This window comes from Gadus chalcogrammus, chromosome 22 (assembly GCF_026213295.1).
Source record: "Gadus chalcogrammus isolate NIFS_2021 chromosome 22, NIFS_Gcha_1.0, whole genome shotgun sequence".
Classification (NCBI taxonomy): Eukaryota; Metazoa; Chordata; class Actinopteri; order Gadiformes; family Gadidae; genus Gadus; species Gadus chalcogrammus.
In genome coordinates this window covers 1,805,275-1,826,369 of record NC_079433.1, presented here as the reverse complement: position 1 = coordinate 1,826,369, position 21,095 = coordinate 1,805,275, and the positions used below count along the sequence as shown (strand labels likewise).

Below are 21,095 nucleotides of genomic sequence, written 5' to 3'. Positions count from 1 at the left end.
GTTATCGAAAGGTATATACGGTGGTTCTAGTTTCAAGAGATATATACAGTGGTTCTAGAGTTATCAGGAGGCATATAGGATGGATCTAGATTGATCAGGATGTATATACGGTGGTTCTAATGTTATCAGGAGGTATATACGTGGTTCCATTTGTCAAGACGTATATACAGTGGTTCTAGTTATTAGGAGGTATATACATGGTTCTAGAGTTAGCAGAAGTTATTTACGTTGCTCTAGAGTTAATAATAATAATAATAATAATAAATTGTATTTATAATGCACTTATAGTTATAAGGAGGTATCCTGTTACAAGCAACAAACTATCAGGCCTGATCCAAGAAACTACTAAACTGCCCATCTTCAACCAACCAACAAACTACTGACCTACCCACCCTGAACCAACCAACATACTACTAACCTAACCATCCTGAAACAACCAACAAACTACTAACCAACCAACCCTGAACCAACAAACCTCTAACCTACCTATCCTGTAACAAGCAACTAACCACCCATCCAGAAGCAACAACAATCTACTAAACTACCCATCCTGAAACAACCACAAACTACTAACCTACCCACCTCGAACCAACAAACTACTGACCTACCCATCCTGAACCAATAACAAACTACTAACCTACCAATTCAAAACTCCTTACCACCACAAACTGAAAATGTTGATATTTAAAATGGTTAAAATTAAAATATCAAAGCAGCCGGCTGTTATTGTGAGGCGATGAAACCTTGGGACAAATGTTGACACCCACTCACACACTCACTGTGTAAACCTTACAAGGTCCATGTTGTGTTGTCAGGAGATGTGTGTTTACCCGGTATGACGCAGTGTTGAACCGCTCAAAATAAACCACTCAGTTTATTTATACAGTTTATTTACAGTCCTTGGTTTACAGGGGCCTGATGATTATCAGAGATATGAAACTAGTATCAGTCATCAATAGACACTAAAAAACATTTGGACTGAGGACCTAGCATGATACCAGGATAACACTCCGCCTCGTCCAATCAGACCTCTCCTCCTCCACCTTGTTCAATCAGACCTCTCCTCCTCCTCCTTGTCCAATCAGACCTCCCCTCCTCCTGTTCCAATCATACCTACCCTCCTCCAACTTCCCTTTGTCCAATCAGACCTCCTCGTCCAATCAGAGCTCCCCTTCTCCTTCTCCTCGTCCAATCTGAGCTCCCCTCCCTCTTCCTCCCTCGTCTTCCATTGGATCTTTCTGCTCGGGAGCTGGCTAGCTTACATGCTAACAATCTTACACACTTAATCAAGATGCTTTGAGGCTAGCAAGCAGACGGCTAGCTGACAGTTTAAGGGCCCCTATGTTACCACCAGGTGTGAAGCTGAGCCTTAGTGACATCACAAGTGGGCGTGTCCATCTAGATTCATGCTGCTGTCAGTCTAGCAGCCTACCCAGTGGACCGTAGCAAATGCTGTTGATCTATCTGGCATACATCTAGGTGGAAACACCCACTTGTGATAAAAAAAAAACTAAAACGCAGGAAAAGGCAGAATTTCAACAGTCATCAATACACAACAAGCATCAGTTCTGGGCTCATGAAGAAGAGAAAACATCACTTTGATTAGAGATTTTATTTCTGATATATTTCGGAGCAGAGAATAGATCTTCAGTGCTCGGTTTATTCGTCTGGTTTCAGCACCAGCACCTTCCTGGGACACGGCTCTGAGAGGGACAAGAGATCAACATCAGTACTGCAGTATACTCTACTGGTACTCTACTGGTACTCTACTGTAGGGCTAATGCTCTTCTGGTACTCTACTGTAGGACTAATACTCTACTGGTACAATACTGGTACTCTACTGTAGGTCTAATACTCTACTGGTACTCTACTGCAGGTCTAATGCTCTACTGGTGCTCTACTGGTACTGTAGGACTAATACTCTTCGGCACTCTAATGGTACTCTACAGTAGGCCTCACTATACGGTAGGCCTCACTCTACCGTAGGCCTCACTGTTCGCTAGGCCTCGCTCTTCAGTAGGCTTCACTATACAGTAGGCATCACTCTACATAAGGCCTCGCCCTACGGTAGGCCTCGCTCTACGGTAGGCCTCACTCTACGGTAGGCCTCGCTCTACAGTAGGCCTCGCTCTACGGTAGGCCTCACCTGAGACTCCGTCGTAGCTGTCTTCCCCGGTGATTTCTGTCATGTTGAGGCACGCGGCCTGCTGTCTGGTACTCAGAGGAACCTCCTTCAGAGCCTCCAGGTCCTGGTGCTTCCCCTCCCTCCCTGAGTCTCACACACACACACACACACACACACACACACGATTTCATTAGCAAATTAATTACCGCAGTTGAGTGGTTCAGTGTGTATCAGTCTTGTGTACTGTAGTTGAATGTGTATCAGTGCTGTGTACTGTAGTTGAGTGTCTATCAGTGTTGTGTACTGTAGTTGAGTGTGTATCAGTGTTGTGTACTGTAGTTGAGTGTGTAACAGTGGTGTGTACTGTAGTTGAGTGTGTATCAGTGGTGTGTACTGTAGTTGAGTGTGTATCAGTGTTGTGTACTGTAGTTGAGTGTGTAACAGTGGTGTGTACTGTAGTTGAGTGTGTAACAGTGGTGTGTACTGTAGTTGAGTGTGTATCAGTATTGTGTACTGTAGTTGAGTGTGTATCAGTGTTGTGTACTGTAGTTGAGTGTGTCTCAGTATTGTGTACTGTAGTCGAGTGTGTATCAGTATTGTGTACTGTAGTTGAGTGTGTATCAGTGTTGTGTACTGTAGTTGAGTGTGTCTCAGTATTGTGTACTGTAGTCGAGTGGGTATCAGTATTGTGTACTGTAGTTGAGTGTGTATCAGTGTTGTGTACAGTAGTTGAGTGTGTCTCAGTGTTGTGTGTACTGTAGTTGAGTGTATCAGTGTTGCGCGTACTGTAGTTCATTATGAAATGGACGGCGGGGGAGTGGCTGTCTGTGGGGTTGTCTACGCCGCTGTAGTAGGAGGTGAGCCGGTCCTCAGGGCAGGAAGGACAGCTCTGGAACAGAGTGATCTGTCCGAAGACCTCTTGAGGGGTGGTCTCCACGCCGCCAAGCTCACGCACTGCAGCACAGAGAGGGACTGCGGGTCAACATAGCTAGCGTCACAGCGTGTTAGCCTGTTAGCCTGTCAGCAGGGCCGGCGCTGTACACCTGGGGGCCCTAAGCAGGATCATTTTGGGGCCCTGCATTGCGGTAGTTTTGCCACAGAGAACATGCAACTGTATGGATTCATAACCCTTACGGTTTTTATCCGTACCTCTTTGAACATGATTTGCCGCAATTATTTTACTACTTTTTAAGTAAACTCACTGAAACTGTCAAAGTAAAGTATTACGCACTTACCACATTTCTACTGTTACCAGACTTTTAACGTTCCTGCTCGTGATGGGAAAGGGGGGCGCAAAACTCAATCTCACCTAGGGCTACCAAAGGGCTAGCACCGGCCCTGGGGGGGAGAGCGGGAGAGAGGCAATGTCGGACAAAGGTAGCGGGCTTCGTTTAGCTTCGTCATGTACCGTATCGTCATCGTTAAAGGCGCCCCAACAGAAGGACAGCGAACACAGCAACCATGACTCCCCTGGGTCTCAGACTTCTGCTGCCGGCGGCCCGAGGTCTTAGTCCCACAATTGTTTTCTTAAATTTATATGAGCTGTATGTTTATAATGTTTACTTTCTTGTTAAGTAGATTGCTTTGTGTATTAAAAAAGAAAAGAAAAAAAAGAGAAGTAGGCCTATAGATAAAAAAAAAATACAGCGCTCCTTGGGGCCCCCTGGTCGGGGCCCCTAAGCAGTCGCTTAGTTCGCATATAGGGAGGGCCGGCACTGCATGTGAAGACCTCAGCTAGCATTGTAGCCTGTTAGTATGTTAACAGGTGAGGACCTCAGCTAGCGTCACAGCGTGTTATCGTGTGCTAGCTAACACGATCTTGCTAGCCCATCATCTTGAGGCCCAGAGGGCCAGGGCTCGACCTGTAACGCTCCTTTGCATGCTACATCACGCCAGCTAGGATGTTGGCCTGCTAGCTATTTATTATTGATGATGTTGACGGGGAACTTACCCATAGTGTGGAGCCTCACAGTGAGGTTGGCGTCGTCCGTAATGTTGCCCATGACGCGGACCCAGGAACATTGCTCATTGCTGGAGGTGCAGACACACGTTTCAGAGGACCACACCCAACGCTACGCTAATAACCCCCCACCCCCGGATAAGACCCTCCATACACCCCTCTCCATAACCACACCCCATCCACATGGCTACGCCCCTACACATAGCCACGCCCACTCTGACCTCCCTCCAGCTCACCCCAATCGGATCCTCTCGATGGAGGTGAAGGAGCTGTTGTCCTCCGACAGCGAGAGCTCCAGGAAGGCGCTGGAGAGCTTATGCAGCAGACCCGTCTTCTTATCTGTCACGAAACCCACCAGAACCCAGGAGCCCAACGCCTGGAGCCACACGGGGAACCACACGGAGTACAAGTAGTTCATGGAGAACGTGGAGAAAATATAGAATGAAGAGAACATGTATAACGTGTAGAACGCGATACAGGTAAAATTAATCAGCCATTCTAGGATCTGGGTCTCACTAGGACACAGATCCAGACGTTATCTATTGGTTTTTACCTTTGTCAACATTAACTCTTTATTGATTTTTTTAATTAAAAAAACAATAATTTAGAGAGCTTTCCTTGTGAATTCCTACACACACTGACTAGACTATACAAGTTATCCCTATGATATACATATACAATATAGGCATCTATTGATAATAATTGTATGACTTCATATATGCACACTATACGATTTATCACTGTACATTGTATAGTATATCAACTACAGTCACCTATAGTTGCAATGTGTAAGGGATCCTGATATTTAAGTTCCTGTTTTTTCAGCAGCATGTGTTTTTTATTTTTTATTTACATTTTGTAGGTCAGTTGGTGGTGTCATGCGCTTTTCTGTTTGTTTTGGATTGCAATGTACTTTCGACTCCACCCTGCTACTTCCTGCTTTTCTTTGGATTGCTGAGATCCCCTGAGTTTGTGAACATACCTGTTGCTAATGTGTGTTGATTGGTTTGTGGCTACTTAAGCTCAGTGTGCCCATTCAATCTCTGTCGGATCGTGCCTGTATGATACCTGTGCCTTGCTGGGAATAAACTCAGAGAAAGTCTTTGAAACTAAGCCTTCTGTTGGCGATTGGATCCTTTTCTACCGAAAGCCTAACACTATGGTATCCACTGAGACTGACCTTGTCTGCTTGGTCCCTGCGGAGTGGGGTGATGACATCATCACAGCTGGGGGCGGGCGGGGCGGTGGCGGCGGCGGCGGCGGCGGGGGCGGCGGGGGCGGCGGCGGCCAGCAGCCCCAACAGAAGGACAGCGAACACAGCAGCCATGACTCCTCTGGATCTCAGACCTCTGCTGCCGGCGGCCCGAGGCTTTATAGCCTCAGCGTCGCCCTGGGGGGGGCGGGGGGGGGGGCGTCACCGCAGAGGATCCACCCTCCGATAGGGAGGTCAGAGACCCCAGAAAAAAGAGCACTCTTACATTTAGGAATCGGGGAAGAATTATCAGGCGGTATATATAGGGTTCTAGCTATCAGGAGGTATATACGCTGGTTCCAGAGTTATCGAGAGGTATATACGGTGGTTCTAGTTCTCAGGAGGTATAAAAGATGGTTATAGATATATCAGGAGGTTTATACGGTGGTTCTAACTATCAGGAGGTATACTCGTGGTTCTAGTTTCAAGAGATATATACAGTGGTTCTAGAGTTATCAGGAGGCATATAGGATGGATGTAGATTGATCAGGATGTATATACGGTGGTTCTAGATTCATCGGGAGTTATATATCTGGTTCTAAAGTTATCAGGAGGTATATACGTGGTTCCATTTATCAAGACGTATATACAGTGGTTCTAGCTATCAGGAGGTATACACATGGTTATTTACGTTGCTCTAGAGCAGGCCTATTCAACTAGCGGCCCGTGGGCCAAATGCGGCCCCTCTTAATTTTTTTCTGGCCCGCAAGAGGTTGCATGCAAAAAATAAAGGAGAAACATAGTTGCATGCAAATCAGGTTTCTGTGTGTAGCCGGTGATACTAGCCAGTATCAGTACCACACAATCAGGAACTGGCATCACTTATTCTGGCAATGTTTGGCTCAACCGATACGTGTGAGTCTAGCTTTTCTCATATGAATGCCATCAGAACAAGGGCACGTTGCTCCATGACCTATGAGAAGCTGTGTCTCAGAGTGTCTCAGGATGAGCCAAACTAGGCAAACAAGGCAGTGCAATCTTTCTCACTGGCTCAAAATGTCTCATATGTACAGTAGTTCTGTTTTGTGATGATTCAAACAACATTGTTGAATTCTAAATACGTGTCCAAAATATGTGAGAACAAAATCTTTTATAATGATTCGATTAAAAGTGAAGAAGGAAGGAATGCTTCTGACAAGTTTATTCCATGTAATAGTACTATATATATTAAGTTAACACTACTTTAAGTATGATTTATTTGTAGTGATTCATTCACGTAGTTTAACTATGTGTGGCCCATGAACCCCCAGTGGTTTTCCTTTTCGGCCCACTTGTTAAGGAGGTTGAATAGCCCTGCTCTAGAGTTATAAGGAGGTATCCTGTTACAAGCAACAAACTATCAGGCCTGATCCAACAAACTACTGACCTACCCACCCTGAACCAACCAACATACTACTAACCTAACCATCCTGAAACAACCAACAAACTACTAACCAACCTTCCCTGAACCAACAAACCTCAAACCTACCTATCCTGTAACAAGCAACTAACCACCCATCCAGAAGCAACAACAATCTACTAAACTACCCATCCTGAAACCACCACAAACTACTAACCTACCAATTGAAAACTCCTTACCACCACAAACTGAAAATATTGATATTTAAAATGGTAAAATCAAAATATCAAAGCAGCCGGCTGTTATTGTGAGGCGATAAAACCTTGGGACAAATGTTGACACCCACTCACTGTGTAAACCTTGCAATGTCCATGTTGTGTTGTCTGGAGACATGTGTTTACCCGGTGTGGCAACCCGCTCCTCGAATGAGCCGGGTTCCAGGTATAAATCACGCTTGGCAGTGAGGGTTAAGCCATTAATGGCATTTATTGCATAACACTTGGATCATATAATGAAGACGCGGTCTCTAGGGCCTCCGTGGGCCTCGAGCTGCTCGCGGTCTCTAGGGCCTCCGTGGGCCTCGAGCTGCTCGCGGTCTCTAGGGCCTCCGTGGGCCTCTAGCTGCTCGCGGTCTCTAGGGCCTCCGTGGGCCTCTAGCTGCTCGCGGTCTCTAGGGCCTCCGTGGGCCTCTAGCTGCTCGCGGTCTCAAGGGCCTCCGTGGGCCTCTAGCTGCTCGCGGTCTCTAGGGCCTCCGTGGGCCTCTAGCTGCTCGCGGTCTCTAGGGCCTCCGTGGGCCTCTAGCTGCTCGCGGTCTCTAGGGCCTCCGTGGGCCTCTAGCTGCTCGCGGTCTCTAGGGCCTCCGTGGGCCTCTAGCTGCTCGCGGTCTCTAGGGCCTCCGTGGGCCTCTAGCTGCTCGCGGTCTCTAGGGCCTCCGTGGGCCTCTAGCTGCTCGCGGTCTCTAGGGCCTCCGTGGGCCTCTAGCTGCTCGCGGTCTCTGGGGCCTCTAGCTGCTCGCGGTCTCTAGGGCCTCCGTGGGCCTCTAGCTGCTCGCGGTCTCTAGGGCCTCCGTGGGCCTCTAGCTGCTCGCGGACCCGAGCACTTCCTCCTTCCTCGCTCCCGTTCCTGGTCTCTCCAAATGTCAGTCCTCGTGCTCCTTTTAAGATGGCTCCTCGGCTTTCGGCCAGGTGTCCCCCAATCTCGCTGATTGGGGTTCGGTCGGTGCTCTCCGTCGCCGGCTGGTGGGTGACGGTGGTATCGGCCATCCAGGACCAACCCTCGGGCTGGTCCGGGCCGAGCTTTAAGTGGCGGGATGCCACACTCCTCCACCCTTTGTCCAAGTCTCGGGTCGACGGATAGTGGGTGGCGGTGGTATACGCCGTCCACGACTACACCTCTGACCCGCCCGGGCCGAGGTTTACAGGGGCGGGATGCCACACCGGTAGGCCACAGTGTTGAACCGCTCAGAATAAACCGCTCAGTGTATTTACAGTCCTTGGAGTACAGGGGCCTGATGATTATCAGAGAAATGAAACTAGTATCAGTCATCAATAGACACTAAAAAACATTTGGACTGAGGACCTAGCATGATACCAGGATAACACTCCGCCTCGTCCAATCAGACCTCTCCTCCTCCACCTTGTTCAATCAGACCTCTCCTCCTCCTCCTTGTCCAATCAGACCTCCCCTCCTCCTGTTCCAATCATACCTCCCCTCCTCCAACTTCTCTTTGTCCAATCAGACCTCCTCGTCCAATCAGAGCTCCCCTTCTCCTTCTCCTCGTCCAATCTGAGCTCCCCTCCCTCTTCCTCCCTCGTCTTCCATTGGATCTTTCTGCTCGGGAGCTGGCTAGCTTACATGCTAACAATCTTACACACTTAATCAAGATGCTTTGAGGCTAGCAAGCAGACGGCTAGCTGACAGTTTAAGGGCCCCTATGTTACCACCAGGCGTGAAGCTGAGCCTTAGTGACATCACAAGTGGGCGTGTCCATCTAGATTCATGCTGCCGTCAGTCTAGCAGCCTACCCAGTGGACCGTAGCAAATGCTGTAGATCTATCTAGCATACATCTAGGTGGAAACACCCACTTGTGATGTCACTAAAACGCAGGAAAAGGCAGAAGTTCAACAGTCATCAATACACAACAAGCATCAGTTCTGGGCTCAAGAAGAAGAGAAAACGTCACTTTGATTAGAGATTTTATTTCTGATATATTTCGGAGCAGAGAATAGATCTTCAGTGCTCGGTTTATTCGTCTGGTTTCAGCACCAGCACCTTCCTGGGACACGGCTCTGAGAGGGACAGAGATCAACATCAGTACTGCATTATACTCTACTGGTACTCTACTGATACTCTACTGTAGGTCTAATACTCTACTGGTACTATACTGGTACTGTACTGTAGGGCTAATGCTCTTCTGGTACTCTACTGTAGGACTAATACTCTACTGGTACTCTACTGGTACTGTACTGGTACTCTACTGTAGGTCTAATACTCTAATGGTACTCTACTGTAGGACTAATACTCAACTGATAGTCTACTGATACCCTACTGTGGAACTGATGATCTACTAGTACTCTACTGTAGGACTGATGCTCTACTGGTATTCTTACGATACTCTACTGGTACTCTACAGTAGGCCTCACTCTACACTAGGACTCACTGTACAGTAGGCATCACTCTACAGTAGACCTCACTCAACAGTAGGCCGCGCTCTACGGTAGGCCTCACTCTACGGTAGGCCTCACTCTACGGTAGGCCTCACTCTACGGTAGGCCTCACTCTACAGTAGGCCTCACTCTACAGTAGGCCTCGCTGTACAGTAGGCCTCACTCTACAGTAGACCTCACTCTACAGTACGCCTAACTCTACAGTAGGCCTCGCTGTACGGTAGGCCTCACTCTACGGTAGGCCTCGCTATACGGTAGGCCTCGCTGTACGGTAGACCTCGCTCTACGGTAGGCCTCGCTCTACGGTAGGCCTCACCTGTGACTCCGTCGTAGATGTACTCCCCGGTGATTTCTGTCATGTTGAGGCACGCGGCCTGCTGTCTGGTGCTCAGAGGAACCTCCTTCAGAGCCTCCAGGTCCTGGTGCTGCCCCGCCCTCCCTGAGACACACACACACACACACACACACACACACACACACACACACACACACACACACACACACACACACACACACACACACACACACACACAATTTCATTAGCAAATTAATTACCGCAGTTGAGAGTGTATCAGTGTTGTCCTGTAGTTGAGTGTGTATCAGTGTTGTACATACTGTAGTTCATTATGAACTGGACGTTGGTGGAGTTGCTGTCTGCGGGGTCGGACATGCCGCTGTAGTGGGAGGTGAGCCGGTCCTCAGGGCAGGACGGACAGCTCTGGAACAGAGTGATCTGTCCGAAGACCTCCCGAGTGGTGATCTCCACGCCGTCCTGCTCACGCACTGCAGCACAGAGAGGGACCGCGGGTCAACATAGCTAGCATGTCAGCGTGTTACAGTAAAATGTGAGGACCGCAGCTTGCGTGTTAGCATGTGAGGACATCAGCTGGCGTGTTAGTGTGTTAGCATGTGAGGACCTCAGCTGTGTGCTAGCTAGCACAAACTTGCTAGCCCATCATCTTGAGGCCCAGAGCGCCAGGGCTCGACCCGTAATGCTTCATAGCATGCTACATCACGCCAGCTAGGATGTTGGCCTGCTAGCTATTTATTATTGATGATGTTGATGGGGAACTTACCCATAGTGTGGAGCCTCACAGTGAGGTTGGCGTTGTCTGTAATGTTGCCGACGATGTGGAGCCAGAGACACGACCCATTCACGAACCCGTTCCTCTCGCTGTAGGTGAAGGAGCTGTTGTCCTCTGACAGCGAGAGCTCCATGAAGGAGCTGGAGAGCTGAGGCAGCAGGCCTATCTTCTCATCTGTCACGGAACCCACCAGAACCCAGGAGCCCAACACCTGGAGCCACACGGAGAACACGTAGAACATGGAGTACATGTAGACCGTATCGAACGTGGAGAACATGTAGAACATGTAGGACGAGCTATCACAGGAAGAGCGCGACACAGGTAGAAAGAATCAGTACTTCTAGGATCTGGGACAGAACCAGACTTTATCTACTGATGTTTACTTTAGTCAACATTTACTCTTCATAGATCCTTTACTACACACACACTGACTGGATTAAACGATATATCACTGCATGTGATATACTTATATATAAAATATAGGCATATATAGATTATAATTGTATGACTTCATATATAATAGACGATATATCACTGTATAGTAGATCAACTACAGTCACCTATAGTTGCTATGGTAACCATTGAGACTGACCTTGTCTGCTTGGTCCCTGCGGAGTGGGGTGATGACATCATCACAGCTGGGGGCGGGCGGGGCGGCGGCGGCGGCGGCGGCGGCCAGCAGCCCCAACAGAAGGACAGCGAACACAGCAGCCATGACTCCTCTGGATCTCAGACTTCTGCTGCCGGCGGCCCGAGGCTTTATAGCCTCAGCGTCGCCCGGGGGAGGGGGGCGGGGGGGGGGCGAAGGTCACTGCAGAGGATCCAGCCTCCAATCAGGAGGTCAGTGACCCCAGAACAAAGAGCACTCTTACATTTAGGAATCGGGGCTCTAGAAGAGTTATCAGGAGGTATATACGTGGTTCTAGAGTTATCACTTCAATACATTGTACAAACATCATTAACCTCTCAATAAAAAAACATTGCAGGAGAAAAGTGAGTTTTAACACTGACAATATGCATCACATGATAATTCTACAAGTTGACGAGTACATCAAGCACAGAGAGTCATTCCTGTTGTGTAGATTCTCTCAGCATGTGTTTTAGTGATTACTTTAGTCTATGTTCACCCTCGACGCTTCTTATACTAAGGAATTCCACTGACTGACGGCTCTGTAAATGACTGCCCTGTTCAGTTGATTTGTTTAGGGCTGTGCAGGGTCAAAACAGCCTTTCCTGACCAGTCTAGTTATATGTGCCTTGAGCCTGTCTGAACAAGCTGTTCAGACAGACGGGTTTCCTATCAACAACGGCATTTTAGGTAAACAATACAAGACTAGAAGTTACTTTAGCCTCAACGGTCGACTGTGACAGACAACTGTGACTTGTGCTTCTTCATGACATTAGCTCTAAAAGTACATTGAAGAGCCAGTCTTGCAGCTCTATTTTGAGCCAGCTCGGGTTTTTTATATGTTTTTTCGCGGCGCTGGACCCCACCACCCTAGAGTCCCCTAGGTGAGAGAGAACCAGAGCCTGAACCACCTGATTCCTGATCGAAGGTGTCACATGGTAGGAGCATCTTCTAGTCTTAGCTAAACCCTGTCCCATTTTTACTGCAATTGAATCAATATGGTCAGACCATGACAATTGATCATCTATTATGATGCCAAGTAATTTAATTTTCCTTACTTGCTCTATTGGAATACCACCCATAGATAGATTTAAACAGGAGTCTCTGGCAATCCTTCTCCTGGTACCAATAACCATGCACGTAGTCTTAGTGATGTTCAACACTAATTTGTTGTCCTCTGCCCAATCAGACACAGTTTGAAATTCTTTGCATTACATCAGTCAGTTTGTTGCATGTAGACGCAGCACAGAACATAGTTGAGTCATCAGCATACATTACTACTTTTGTCTGTTCGAGAAAATAGGGCAGATCATTGGTAAAGATCGAAAATAAAAGAGGACCCAGACAGCTTCCTTGAGGCACTCCACAGAAGACATCTTCGCTGACTGATAAGCTTCCATTGAAAAACACTTTTTGCCTCCTGCCAGACAGATAACTCTCCATCTAAGAGAGGGCAGTATCAGCGAAACCATAGCATTTGAGTTTAGCAATTAGCAGGGCATGGTCAATAATGTCAAAAGCCGCACTAAAATCAAGCATAACAGTACCCACAATTCTTTTGTTATCCATTTCTTTAAAACATTCGTCAGTCATATGAACAATAGCAGAGTTAGTTGAATGTCCAACTCGATGTGCATGCTGGGATTTGGTTACAAGTTCATTACTAATAAAAATAGTCTTGAATTTGATTAAAAACAATCCTTTCCAATATCTTGCTCTTTACTGGTAGTAGACGGATGGGTCTACTATGAGCCCCAGAAAAGGCCAGCTTTTTTATGTTTTGGCAAGGGGATTACTTTAGCCTCTTTCCATAATGACAGGCACGAGGAGTAGGTCAAACATCTATACAAAAATTGACACACAGGAACAAAAAGCTCTCTGTCTACAACCTTGAGAAGTATCCCATCCACATTGTTGGTTCAGGAGGTATATACGTGTTTCTAGTTATCAGGAGGTATATACGGTGGTTCTACATTTATAAGGAGGTATATACAGTGGTTCTAGTTATCAGGAGGTATATACAGTGGTTCTAGTTATCAGGAGGTATGTACTGTGGTTCTAGTTATCAGGAGGTATATACGGCGGTTCTAGTTATCAGGACGTATATACGGCGGTTCTAGTTATCAGGAGGTATGTACTGTGGTTCTAGAGTTATCAGCTACTTTCGAATGCACTTAAACGCCGGAAAAGGCTCAACAGTCATCAATACACAACAAGCATCAGTTCTGGGCTCAAGAAGAAGAGAAAACATCACTTTGATTAGAGATTTTATTTCTGATATATTCCGGAGCAGAGAATAGATCTTCAGTGCTCGGTTTATTCGTCTGGTTTCAGCACCAGCACCTTCCTGGGACACGGCTCTGAGAGGGACAGGAGATCAACATCAGTACTGCAGTATACTCTACTGGTACTCTACTGGTACTCTACTGTAGGTCTAATACTATACTGGTACTCTAGTGTAGGACTGATACTCTATTGGTGCTCTACTGGTACTCTACTGTAGGTCTAATACTCTACTGTTACTCTGATGTAGGACTACTCTACTGGTACTCTCCTGTAGGACTGATACTCAACTGGTACTCTACTGTAGGACTGATACTCTACTGGTACTCTACTGTAGGACTAATACTCTACTGGTAATCTACACTAGGCCTCACTCTACAGTAGGCCTCACTCTACACTAGGCCTCACTCTACGGTAGGCCTCACTCTACAGTAGGCATCACTCTACGGTAGGCCTCACTCTACGGTAGGCCTCACTCTACAGTAGGCATCACTCTACGGTAGGCCTCACTCTACGGTAGGCCTCACTCTACGGTAGGCCTCACTCTACGGTAGGCCTCACTCTACAGTAGGCATCACTCTACGGTAGGCCTCACTCTACAGTAGGCATCACTCTACGGTAGGCATCACTCTACGGTAGGCCTCACTCTACGGTAGGCCTCACTCTACAGTAGGCCTCACTCTACAGTAGGCCTCACTCTACAGTAGGCCTCACTGTTCGCTAGGCCTCGCTCTTCAGTAGGCTTCACTGTACAGTAGACCTCGCTCTACGGTAGGCCTCGCTGTACGGTAGGCCTCACCTGAGACTCCGTCGTAGGTGTACTCCCCGGTGATTTCTGTCATGTTGAGGCACACGGCCTGCTGTCTGGTGCTCAGAGGAACCTCCTTCAGAGCCTCCAGGTCCTGGTGCTGCCCCTCCCTCCCTGAGACACACACACACACACACACACACACACACACACACACACACACACACACACACACACACACACACACACACACACACACACACACACACACACACACACACACACACACACACAATTTCATTAGTAAATGAATGACCAATCTATCTATGTATAGACGTAGTTGAGTGTGTATCAGTGTTGTGCGTACTGTAGTTGAGTGTGTATTAGTGTTGTCCTGTAGTTGAGTGTGTATCAGTGTTGTACATACTGTAGTTCATTATGAACTGGACGTTGGTGGAGTTGCTGTCTGTGGGGTCGTACACGCCGCTGTAGTAGGAGGTGAGCCGGTCCTCAGGGCAGGACGGACAGCTCTGGAACAGAGTGATCTGTCCGATGAACCCCCGAGTGGTGATCTCCACACCGCCCTGGTCACGCACTGCAGCACAGAGAGGGACCGCGGGTCAACATAGGTAGCGTCACAGCGTGTTAGCCTGTTAGCATGCATGGACCTCGGCTAGCATTGAAGCCTGTTAGCGTATTAACATGTGAGGACGTCAGCTACCGTTTTAGCGTGTTAGCATGTGAGCTAGCGTGTTAGCATGTGGGGACGGCAGCTAGCGTTACAATGTGTTAGCTTGTTTACATGTGAGGACCTCAGCAAGCGTTACTACTTGTTAGCGTGTTAGCATGTGAAGACATCAGCTAGCGTGTTAGCGTGTCAACATGTGAGGACGTCAGCCAGGGCCAGGGCTCGACCTGTAATGCTTCATAGCATTCTACATCACGCCTGCTAGGATGTTGGCCCGCTAGCTATTTATTATTGATGATGTTGATGGGGAACTTACCCATAGTGTGGAGCCTCACAGTGAGGTTGGCTTCGTCCGTAATGTCACCGACGATGTGGTACCAGACACACGACCCAATGCTGGAGGTACAGACACATGGGTCAGAAAGGACAACACCCAACGCTAAGCTAATAACCCCCCACCCCCGGATAAGACCCTCCATATAACCACACCCCTCTCCATAACCACACCCCCTCCACATGGCTACGCCCCTACACATAGCCACGCCCCCCCTGACCTCCCTCCAGCTCACCCGAACCCGTTCCTCTCGATGTAGGTGAAGGAGCTGTTGTCCTCCGACAGCGAGAGCTCCATGAGGGAGCTGGAGAGCAGAGGCAGCAGGCCCGTCTTCTCATCTGTCACGGAACCCACCAGAACCCAGGAGCCCAACGCCTGGAGCCACACGGAGAACACGTAGAACATGGAGTACATGTAGACCGTATAGAACGTGGAGAACATGTAGAACGTGTAGGACGAGCTATCACAGGAAGAGCGCGATACAGGTAGAAAGAATCAGTACTTCTAGGATCTGGGACAGAACCAGACTTTATCTACTGATGTTTACTTTAGTCAACATTTACTCTTCATAGATTCTTTACTCCACACACTGACTGGATTATTCGATATATCACTGCAGGTGATGTATCGAATAAGTCATATAATTATAATATAGATTATAATTGTATGACTTCATTTACACACACTGAATAGACTGTACGACATATCACTTTACATTGTATAGTAGATCAACTACAGTCACCTATAGTTGCTATGGTAACACCTGAGACTGACCTTGTCTGCTTGGTCCCTGCGGAGCGGGGTGATGACATCATCACAGCTGGGGGCGGCGGGGACGTCGGCGGCGGCGGCGGCGGCCAGCAGCCCCAACAGAAGGACAGCGAACACAGCAGCCATGACTCCTCTGGATCTCAGACTTCTGCTGCCGGCGGCCCGAGGCTTTATAGCCTCAGCGTCCGTCCCCCCCCCCCCCCTCAACGCACGATGGGGGCGGTGGGGCAAAGGTCACCGCAGAGGATCCAGCCTCCAATCAGGAGGTCAGAGACCCCAGAACAAAGAGCACTCTTACATTTAGGAATCGGGGCTAGGTATACGCGGTGGTTCTAGTTATGAAGAGGTATCTACGGTGGTACTATAGTTATCAGGAGGTATATACGTGGTTCTAGTTATCAGGGGGTATATAGGGCGGTTCTAGTTATCGGAAGGTATATACGTTGTTCTAGAGTTTTAAGGAGGTATATACGTTGTTCTAGAGTTTTAAGGAGGTATGTACGTTGTTCTAGAGTTTTAAGGAGGTGTATACGTGGTTCTAGAGTTTTAAGGAGGTGTATACGTGGTTCTAGTTATGAGGAGGTATATACTTATGCCGCGTTTCCACTGCAGGGTGCCGTATGGTTTGGTTCGCAAAGGTGCGGTACGGATTGCGTTTCCACCGTCAAAAGAGGGCGTGACCCGGACTGAGCCGTACTCGTTTGGCCTCGTTTTGAGGACTCCTCCGTTGGGGTACTGAAAACGAGACGAGACGCCTGAAAGGGTACCGGGAAATTCGAGCTACACACCCCCTCCGTTGATTGGTCGACAGAACCGTCACTTCCGGGCGACGTGGGGATAAAAACAAACGAACAGTAGCCTTGAGGTATTATTCTTTACAATTGACATGTCGCGTAAAACACTTGCTTGGGCGAACAAGGAGGTGGAGACGTTCCTCTGCATCCTTGGGGAGGAAGACGTTGTTTACGATATTTACGTAGCTGCCGCGGCGATCGACATCCGGCCTACCACCAAGGGTACTGTCGGCGGTGGAAACGCGACATTGGAACTGAGCTGGGCTATACCGCCCCCTCCCTACCGGACTGAGGCGAACCGAACCGTACCGCACCCTGCAGTGGAAACGCGGCAATAGTTCGAGGAAGCTCTTCTCTCGTAAATCATGCAAAACAAAACTCAGTTCAGTCAACTTGGCCCTAGTAACAAACAGAGGCTGCTTACTGAAGCAGGGCCACACAAACAAGGGAGCAGGTTCAAGGTTCAGGTCTCTGTCCCTCTTAACAAATACCCCCGGAAAAAAACTCTAGGATGTAAATTGGACTGCATTAATATAGCACTTTTCTAACCATTGGCCACCCAAAGCGCTTTACATTATTGCTTCACGTTCACGGACACATTCACACACCGACGGCGGAGTCAGCCATGCAAGGCGACAGCCAGCTCGTCGGGAGCAGTTAGGGTTAGGTGCCTTGCTCAAGCACACCTCAACACTCTACCTCCTGAGCTACGGTCACCCCAAGAACCACCCTGAACCAACAAACTACTAACCTACCCATCCTGAACCAACAAACAAACTACTAACCTACCCATCCTGAACCAATAACAAACTACTAACCTACCAATTCAACACACCTCACCACCACAAACTGAGAATGTGGACATTTAAAATGGTAAAGATAAAACATCAAAGCAGCCAATGGAGCGCTGTTATTGTGAGGCGATAACACCTTGGGAGAAATGTTGACACCCACTCACACACTCACTGTGTAAACCTTACAAGGTCCATGTTGTGTTGTCCGGAGATGTGTGTTCTCCCCGTATGACGCAGTGAATAAACCGCTCAGAACAAGTGAAGCTAGATCAAATTTTTTATTGAAAATACACAAGTATATAAAAGTACATTACAGTTTATTTACAGTCCTTGGTTTACAGGGGCCTGATGATTATCAGAGATATGAAACTAGCATCAGCCTTCAATAGAAACTAAAACACATTTGGACTGAGGACGTAGCATGATACCAGGATAACACTCCGCCTCGTCCAATCAGACCTCCCCTCCCCCCTCCATGTCCAATCAGACCTCCCCTCCCCCCCTCCATGTCCAATCAGACCTCCCCTCCCCCCCTCCATGTCCAATCAGACCTCCCCTCCCCCCCCTCCATGTCCAATCAGACCTCCCCTCCCCCCCTCCATGTCCAATCAGACCTCCCCTCCCCCCCTCCATGTCCAATCAGACCTCCCCTCCCCCCCTCCATGTCCAATCAGACCTCCCCTCCCCCCCTCCATGTCCAATCAGACCTCCCCTCCCCCCCTCCATGTCCAATCAGACCTCCCCTCCCCCCCTCCATGTCCAATCAGACCTCCCCTCCCCCCCCTCCATGTCCAATCAGACCTCCCCTCCCCCCCTCCATGTCCAATCAGACCTCCCCTCCCCCCCTCCATGTCCAATCAGACCTCCCCTCCTCCACCTTCTCCTCGTCCATTCAGAGCTCCCGCCCCTCCTCCCTCATCTTCCATTGGATCTTTCTGCTCGCCAATCAGGCTCTCCGCCAGCTCTGTGATCATGTGGCCTAGCCCCTCCCTCTTCTGGGAGGAGCTAGAAGCTACAGAGAAAGACCTGAGGAGTTGCCATGGGAACAACGTAGGAGATTAGAGGTGATCTAGGTTCTAATTTGAGCTAACAAGCTAACACTGAGCTGGCTAGCTAACATGCTAACAATGTAACACACTTAATCAAGATGCTTTGAGGCTAGCACGCAGACGGCTAGCTGAAAGTTAAAGGGCCCAAATTTTATCACCAGGTGTGAAGCTGAGCCATAGGGCCCGTCCACACGAAGCCGAAACAGGCGAAACCGTTACGGTTTCGATCTATCCGGTTTCGCAGTATCTCCGTAAAGACGAAGCCAAGCGAAACCGGGTAGATCTGTAGAAACGCTGTAGTACACATGCCTGGCCCATAAGGGGCGCTGCTTCTGCTACAGAAATCCTTGTTGTTGTGAGTTCTGATACTCCGCGTGCTTAACAGTCATTGGCTAGAGGGTCGAGGGGTGGGGCGATGACGTCATGGTTTACGGTTTCAGTCGGTTTCAGGCGTCCACACGAATCCAAAACGAAACCGGGTAGATTTGAAACCACCTCCGAGGGTGGTTTCAGAAGTTTGCGGTTTCGGTCAGCGGATTCGCCGGCTTCGTGTGGACGGAAGGCCGAACCGTACAAGACCTTTGCGGTTTCGCCATGAAATCGGCTTCGTGTGGACGGGGCCTTAGTGATCAAAAGTGGGCGTGTCCATCTAGATTCATGCTGCCATCAGTCTAGGGGCGTACCTGGTGAGGACGTGGGGCATGCGGTCCAGGGTGGAGGCCACCTCGCTGAGCCAGCAGCCCAGCGTGAGGGCCAGCTCCTCCAGCCCCAGACCAGAGCCTCCTCCCTGCTCCTCCTCCGGGCCGCCTCCTGAGGGGGGCGCCAGCTGACTCCAACGGGCCTACGGACACAACAGAGCATAGGTAGACCAGGTGGGTCTGGACCAGGTGGGCCTGGACCAGGTGGGTCTGGACCAGGTGAGTCTGGACCAGGTGAGTCTGGACCAGGTGAGTGGACCAGGTGGGTCTGGACCAGGTGGGTCTGGACCAGGTGGGTCTGGACCAGGTGAGTAGCCCAGGGCTGGCTGGACCAGGTGAGTAGACCAGATAGATCTGGACCAGGTGAGTGTGGACCGGGTTTGTAGACCAGGGAGGACTGGACCAGGTGAGTAGACCAGGTATGTTTGGACCAGGTAAGTCAAGACCAGTAGAGTCTGGACAAGGTGGGTCTGGACCAGGTGAGTCTGGACCAGGTGAGTCTAGACCAGTTGAGTCTGGACCAGGTGGGTCTGGACCAGGTGAGTCTGGACAAGGTGGGTCTGAACCAGTTGAGTCTGGACCAGGTAGGTCTGGACCACATTAGTAGGCCAGGTAAGTCTGGACCAGGTGAGTCTGGACCAGGTAGGTCTGAACCAGGTGAGTCTGGACCAGGTGAGTCTGGACCAGGTGGGTCTGGACCAGGTGGGTCTGGACCAGGTAGGTCTTGACTAGGTGAGTCTAGACCAGTTGAGTCTAGACCAGGTAGGTCTGGGCCACGTGAGTAGGCCAGGTGAGTCTGGACCAGGTAGGTCTGGACCAGGTGAGTCTGGACCAGGTGGGTCTGGAACAGGTGGGTCTGGACTACGTGAGTCTGGACCAGGTGGGTCTGGACCAGGTGGGTACGGTTGCTAGGTTACCTGGAGGAACTCGCGGACCACGGGGCTGATGCAGGCGTCCAGCGGCTGCAGATGGGCGGAGCAGCCGATTGGGAAGATGGTGGAGAGGGTGGAGCTAGCGCCCAGCGCCGCGGTGAACTCCGCCCCCTCGTGGCCGCGGTGCTTGTCCATCAGCAGCAGGCTGTAGCCACGCCCCCTCTCCACATGGGGCTGCCACACCTGAGGTCAACACAAACACACACACTTTAGCACTAGCACACAAACACACACTAGGGCTAGCTTGAGCGCACACACACACACACACACACACACACACGCAAGCTACCTCTGACACAACCTTGGTGAACCAAGCTAGCTAGTGCTAAGCTATGTTGAAACGGGGGAAAGGAGACCCAGGCTAACCATGCTAACCGGGCTAACCTTGGTGACCCAGGCTAACCATGCTAACCGGGGTTAATCTTGGCCACCCAGGCTAACCATGCTAACCAGGCTAACCTTGGTGCTCCAGAGCTGCAGGCGCTGCTGGTCGGTGAAGCCCTCGGGCCGGGCCTCCAGCAGCACGTTGGCGGGGAACCCGGGGGGCCGGCGGGGCTCGGGGCCCCTGAAGAACAGCGCCGGCCTCAGGAAGCTGCCGTCGGCCAGGCCCCCCAGGACCACGTCGCAGCGCAGGCTCTCACTGCGCCCGAACAGATGCAGGCCCCGCCCCCCCTCCATGTCCAGGAACAACGACAGCTCGTCCATACAGCCCACCGAGCCGGGCTGGAAGGACTGCATCTACAGAGAGAGACAGAGACAGAGACAGAGACAGAGACAGAGAGAGAGAGAGAGAGAGAGACAGAGAGAGAGAGAGAGAGAGAGACAGAGACAGAGACAGAGACAGAGAGAGAGAGAGAGAGAGAGAGAGAGAGAGACAGAGACAGAGACAGAGAGAGACAGAGACAGAGACAGAGAGAGAGACAGAGAGAGAGAGAGAGAGGGAGAGAC

The 21,095-nt window shown here is 49.7% G+C and overlaps 3 protein-coding genes across 3 annotated transcripts; all 3 read right to left on the bottom strand.

Moving 5' to 3' along the window:
* Nucleotides 1-1,593: 1,593 nt before the first annotated feature.
* Nucleotides 1,594-5,426, bottom strand: LOC130375636 (saxitoxin and tetrodotoxin-binding protein 1-like). Its single transcript, XM_056582677.1, has 6 exons — nt 5,266-5,426; nt 4,322-4,461; nt 4,077-4,156; nt 2,912-3,079; nt 2,147-2,269; nt 1,594-1,703 (listed from the first exon to the last, which is right to left on the bottom strand). Exons 1-6 carry the CDS (start codon nt 5,410-5,412, stop codon nt 1,660-1,662), a joined length of 702 nt encoding a protein of 233 aa, XP_056438652.1. The 5' UTR covers nt 5,413-5,426; the 3' UTR covers nt 1,594-1,659.
* A 3,429-nt stretch (nt 5,427-8,855) lies between these two features.
* LOC130375639 (uncharacterized) lies at nt 8,856-11,151 on the bottom strand. Its single transcript, XM_056582680.1, has 5 exons — nt 11,021-11,151; nt 10,420-10,639; nt 9,959-10,126; nt 9,660-9,782; nt 8,856-8,965 (listed from the first exon to the last, which is right to left on the bottom strand). Exons 1-5 carry the CDS (start codon nt 11,141-11,143, stop codon nt 8,922-8,924), a joined length of 678 nt encoding a protein of 225 aa, XP_056438655.1. The 5' UTR covers nt 11,144-11,151; the 3' UTR covers nt 8,856-8,921.
* Nucleotides 11,152-13,306: 2,155 nt separating this feature from the next.
* LOC130375638 (uncharacterized) lies at nt 13,307-16,033 on the bottom strand. The gene is made up of 6 exons (XM_056582679.1): nt 15,884-16,033; nt 15,345-15,484; nt 15,092-15,171; nt 14,515-14,682; nt 14,139-14,261; nt 13,307-13,416 (listed from the first exon to the last, which is right to left on the bottom strand). Exons 1-6 carry the CDS (start codon nt 16,004-16,006, stop codon nt 13,373-13,375), a joined length of 678 nt encoding a protein of 225 aa, XP_056438654.1. The 5' UTR covers nt 16,007-16,033; the 3' UTR covers nt 13,307-13,372.
* Between the last annotated feature and the right edge of the window lie 5,062 nt (nt 16,034-21,095).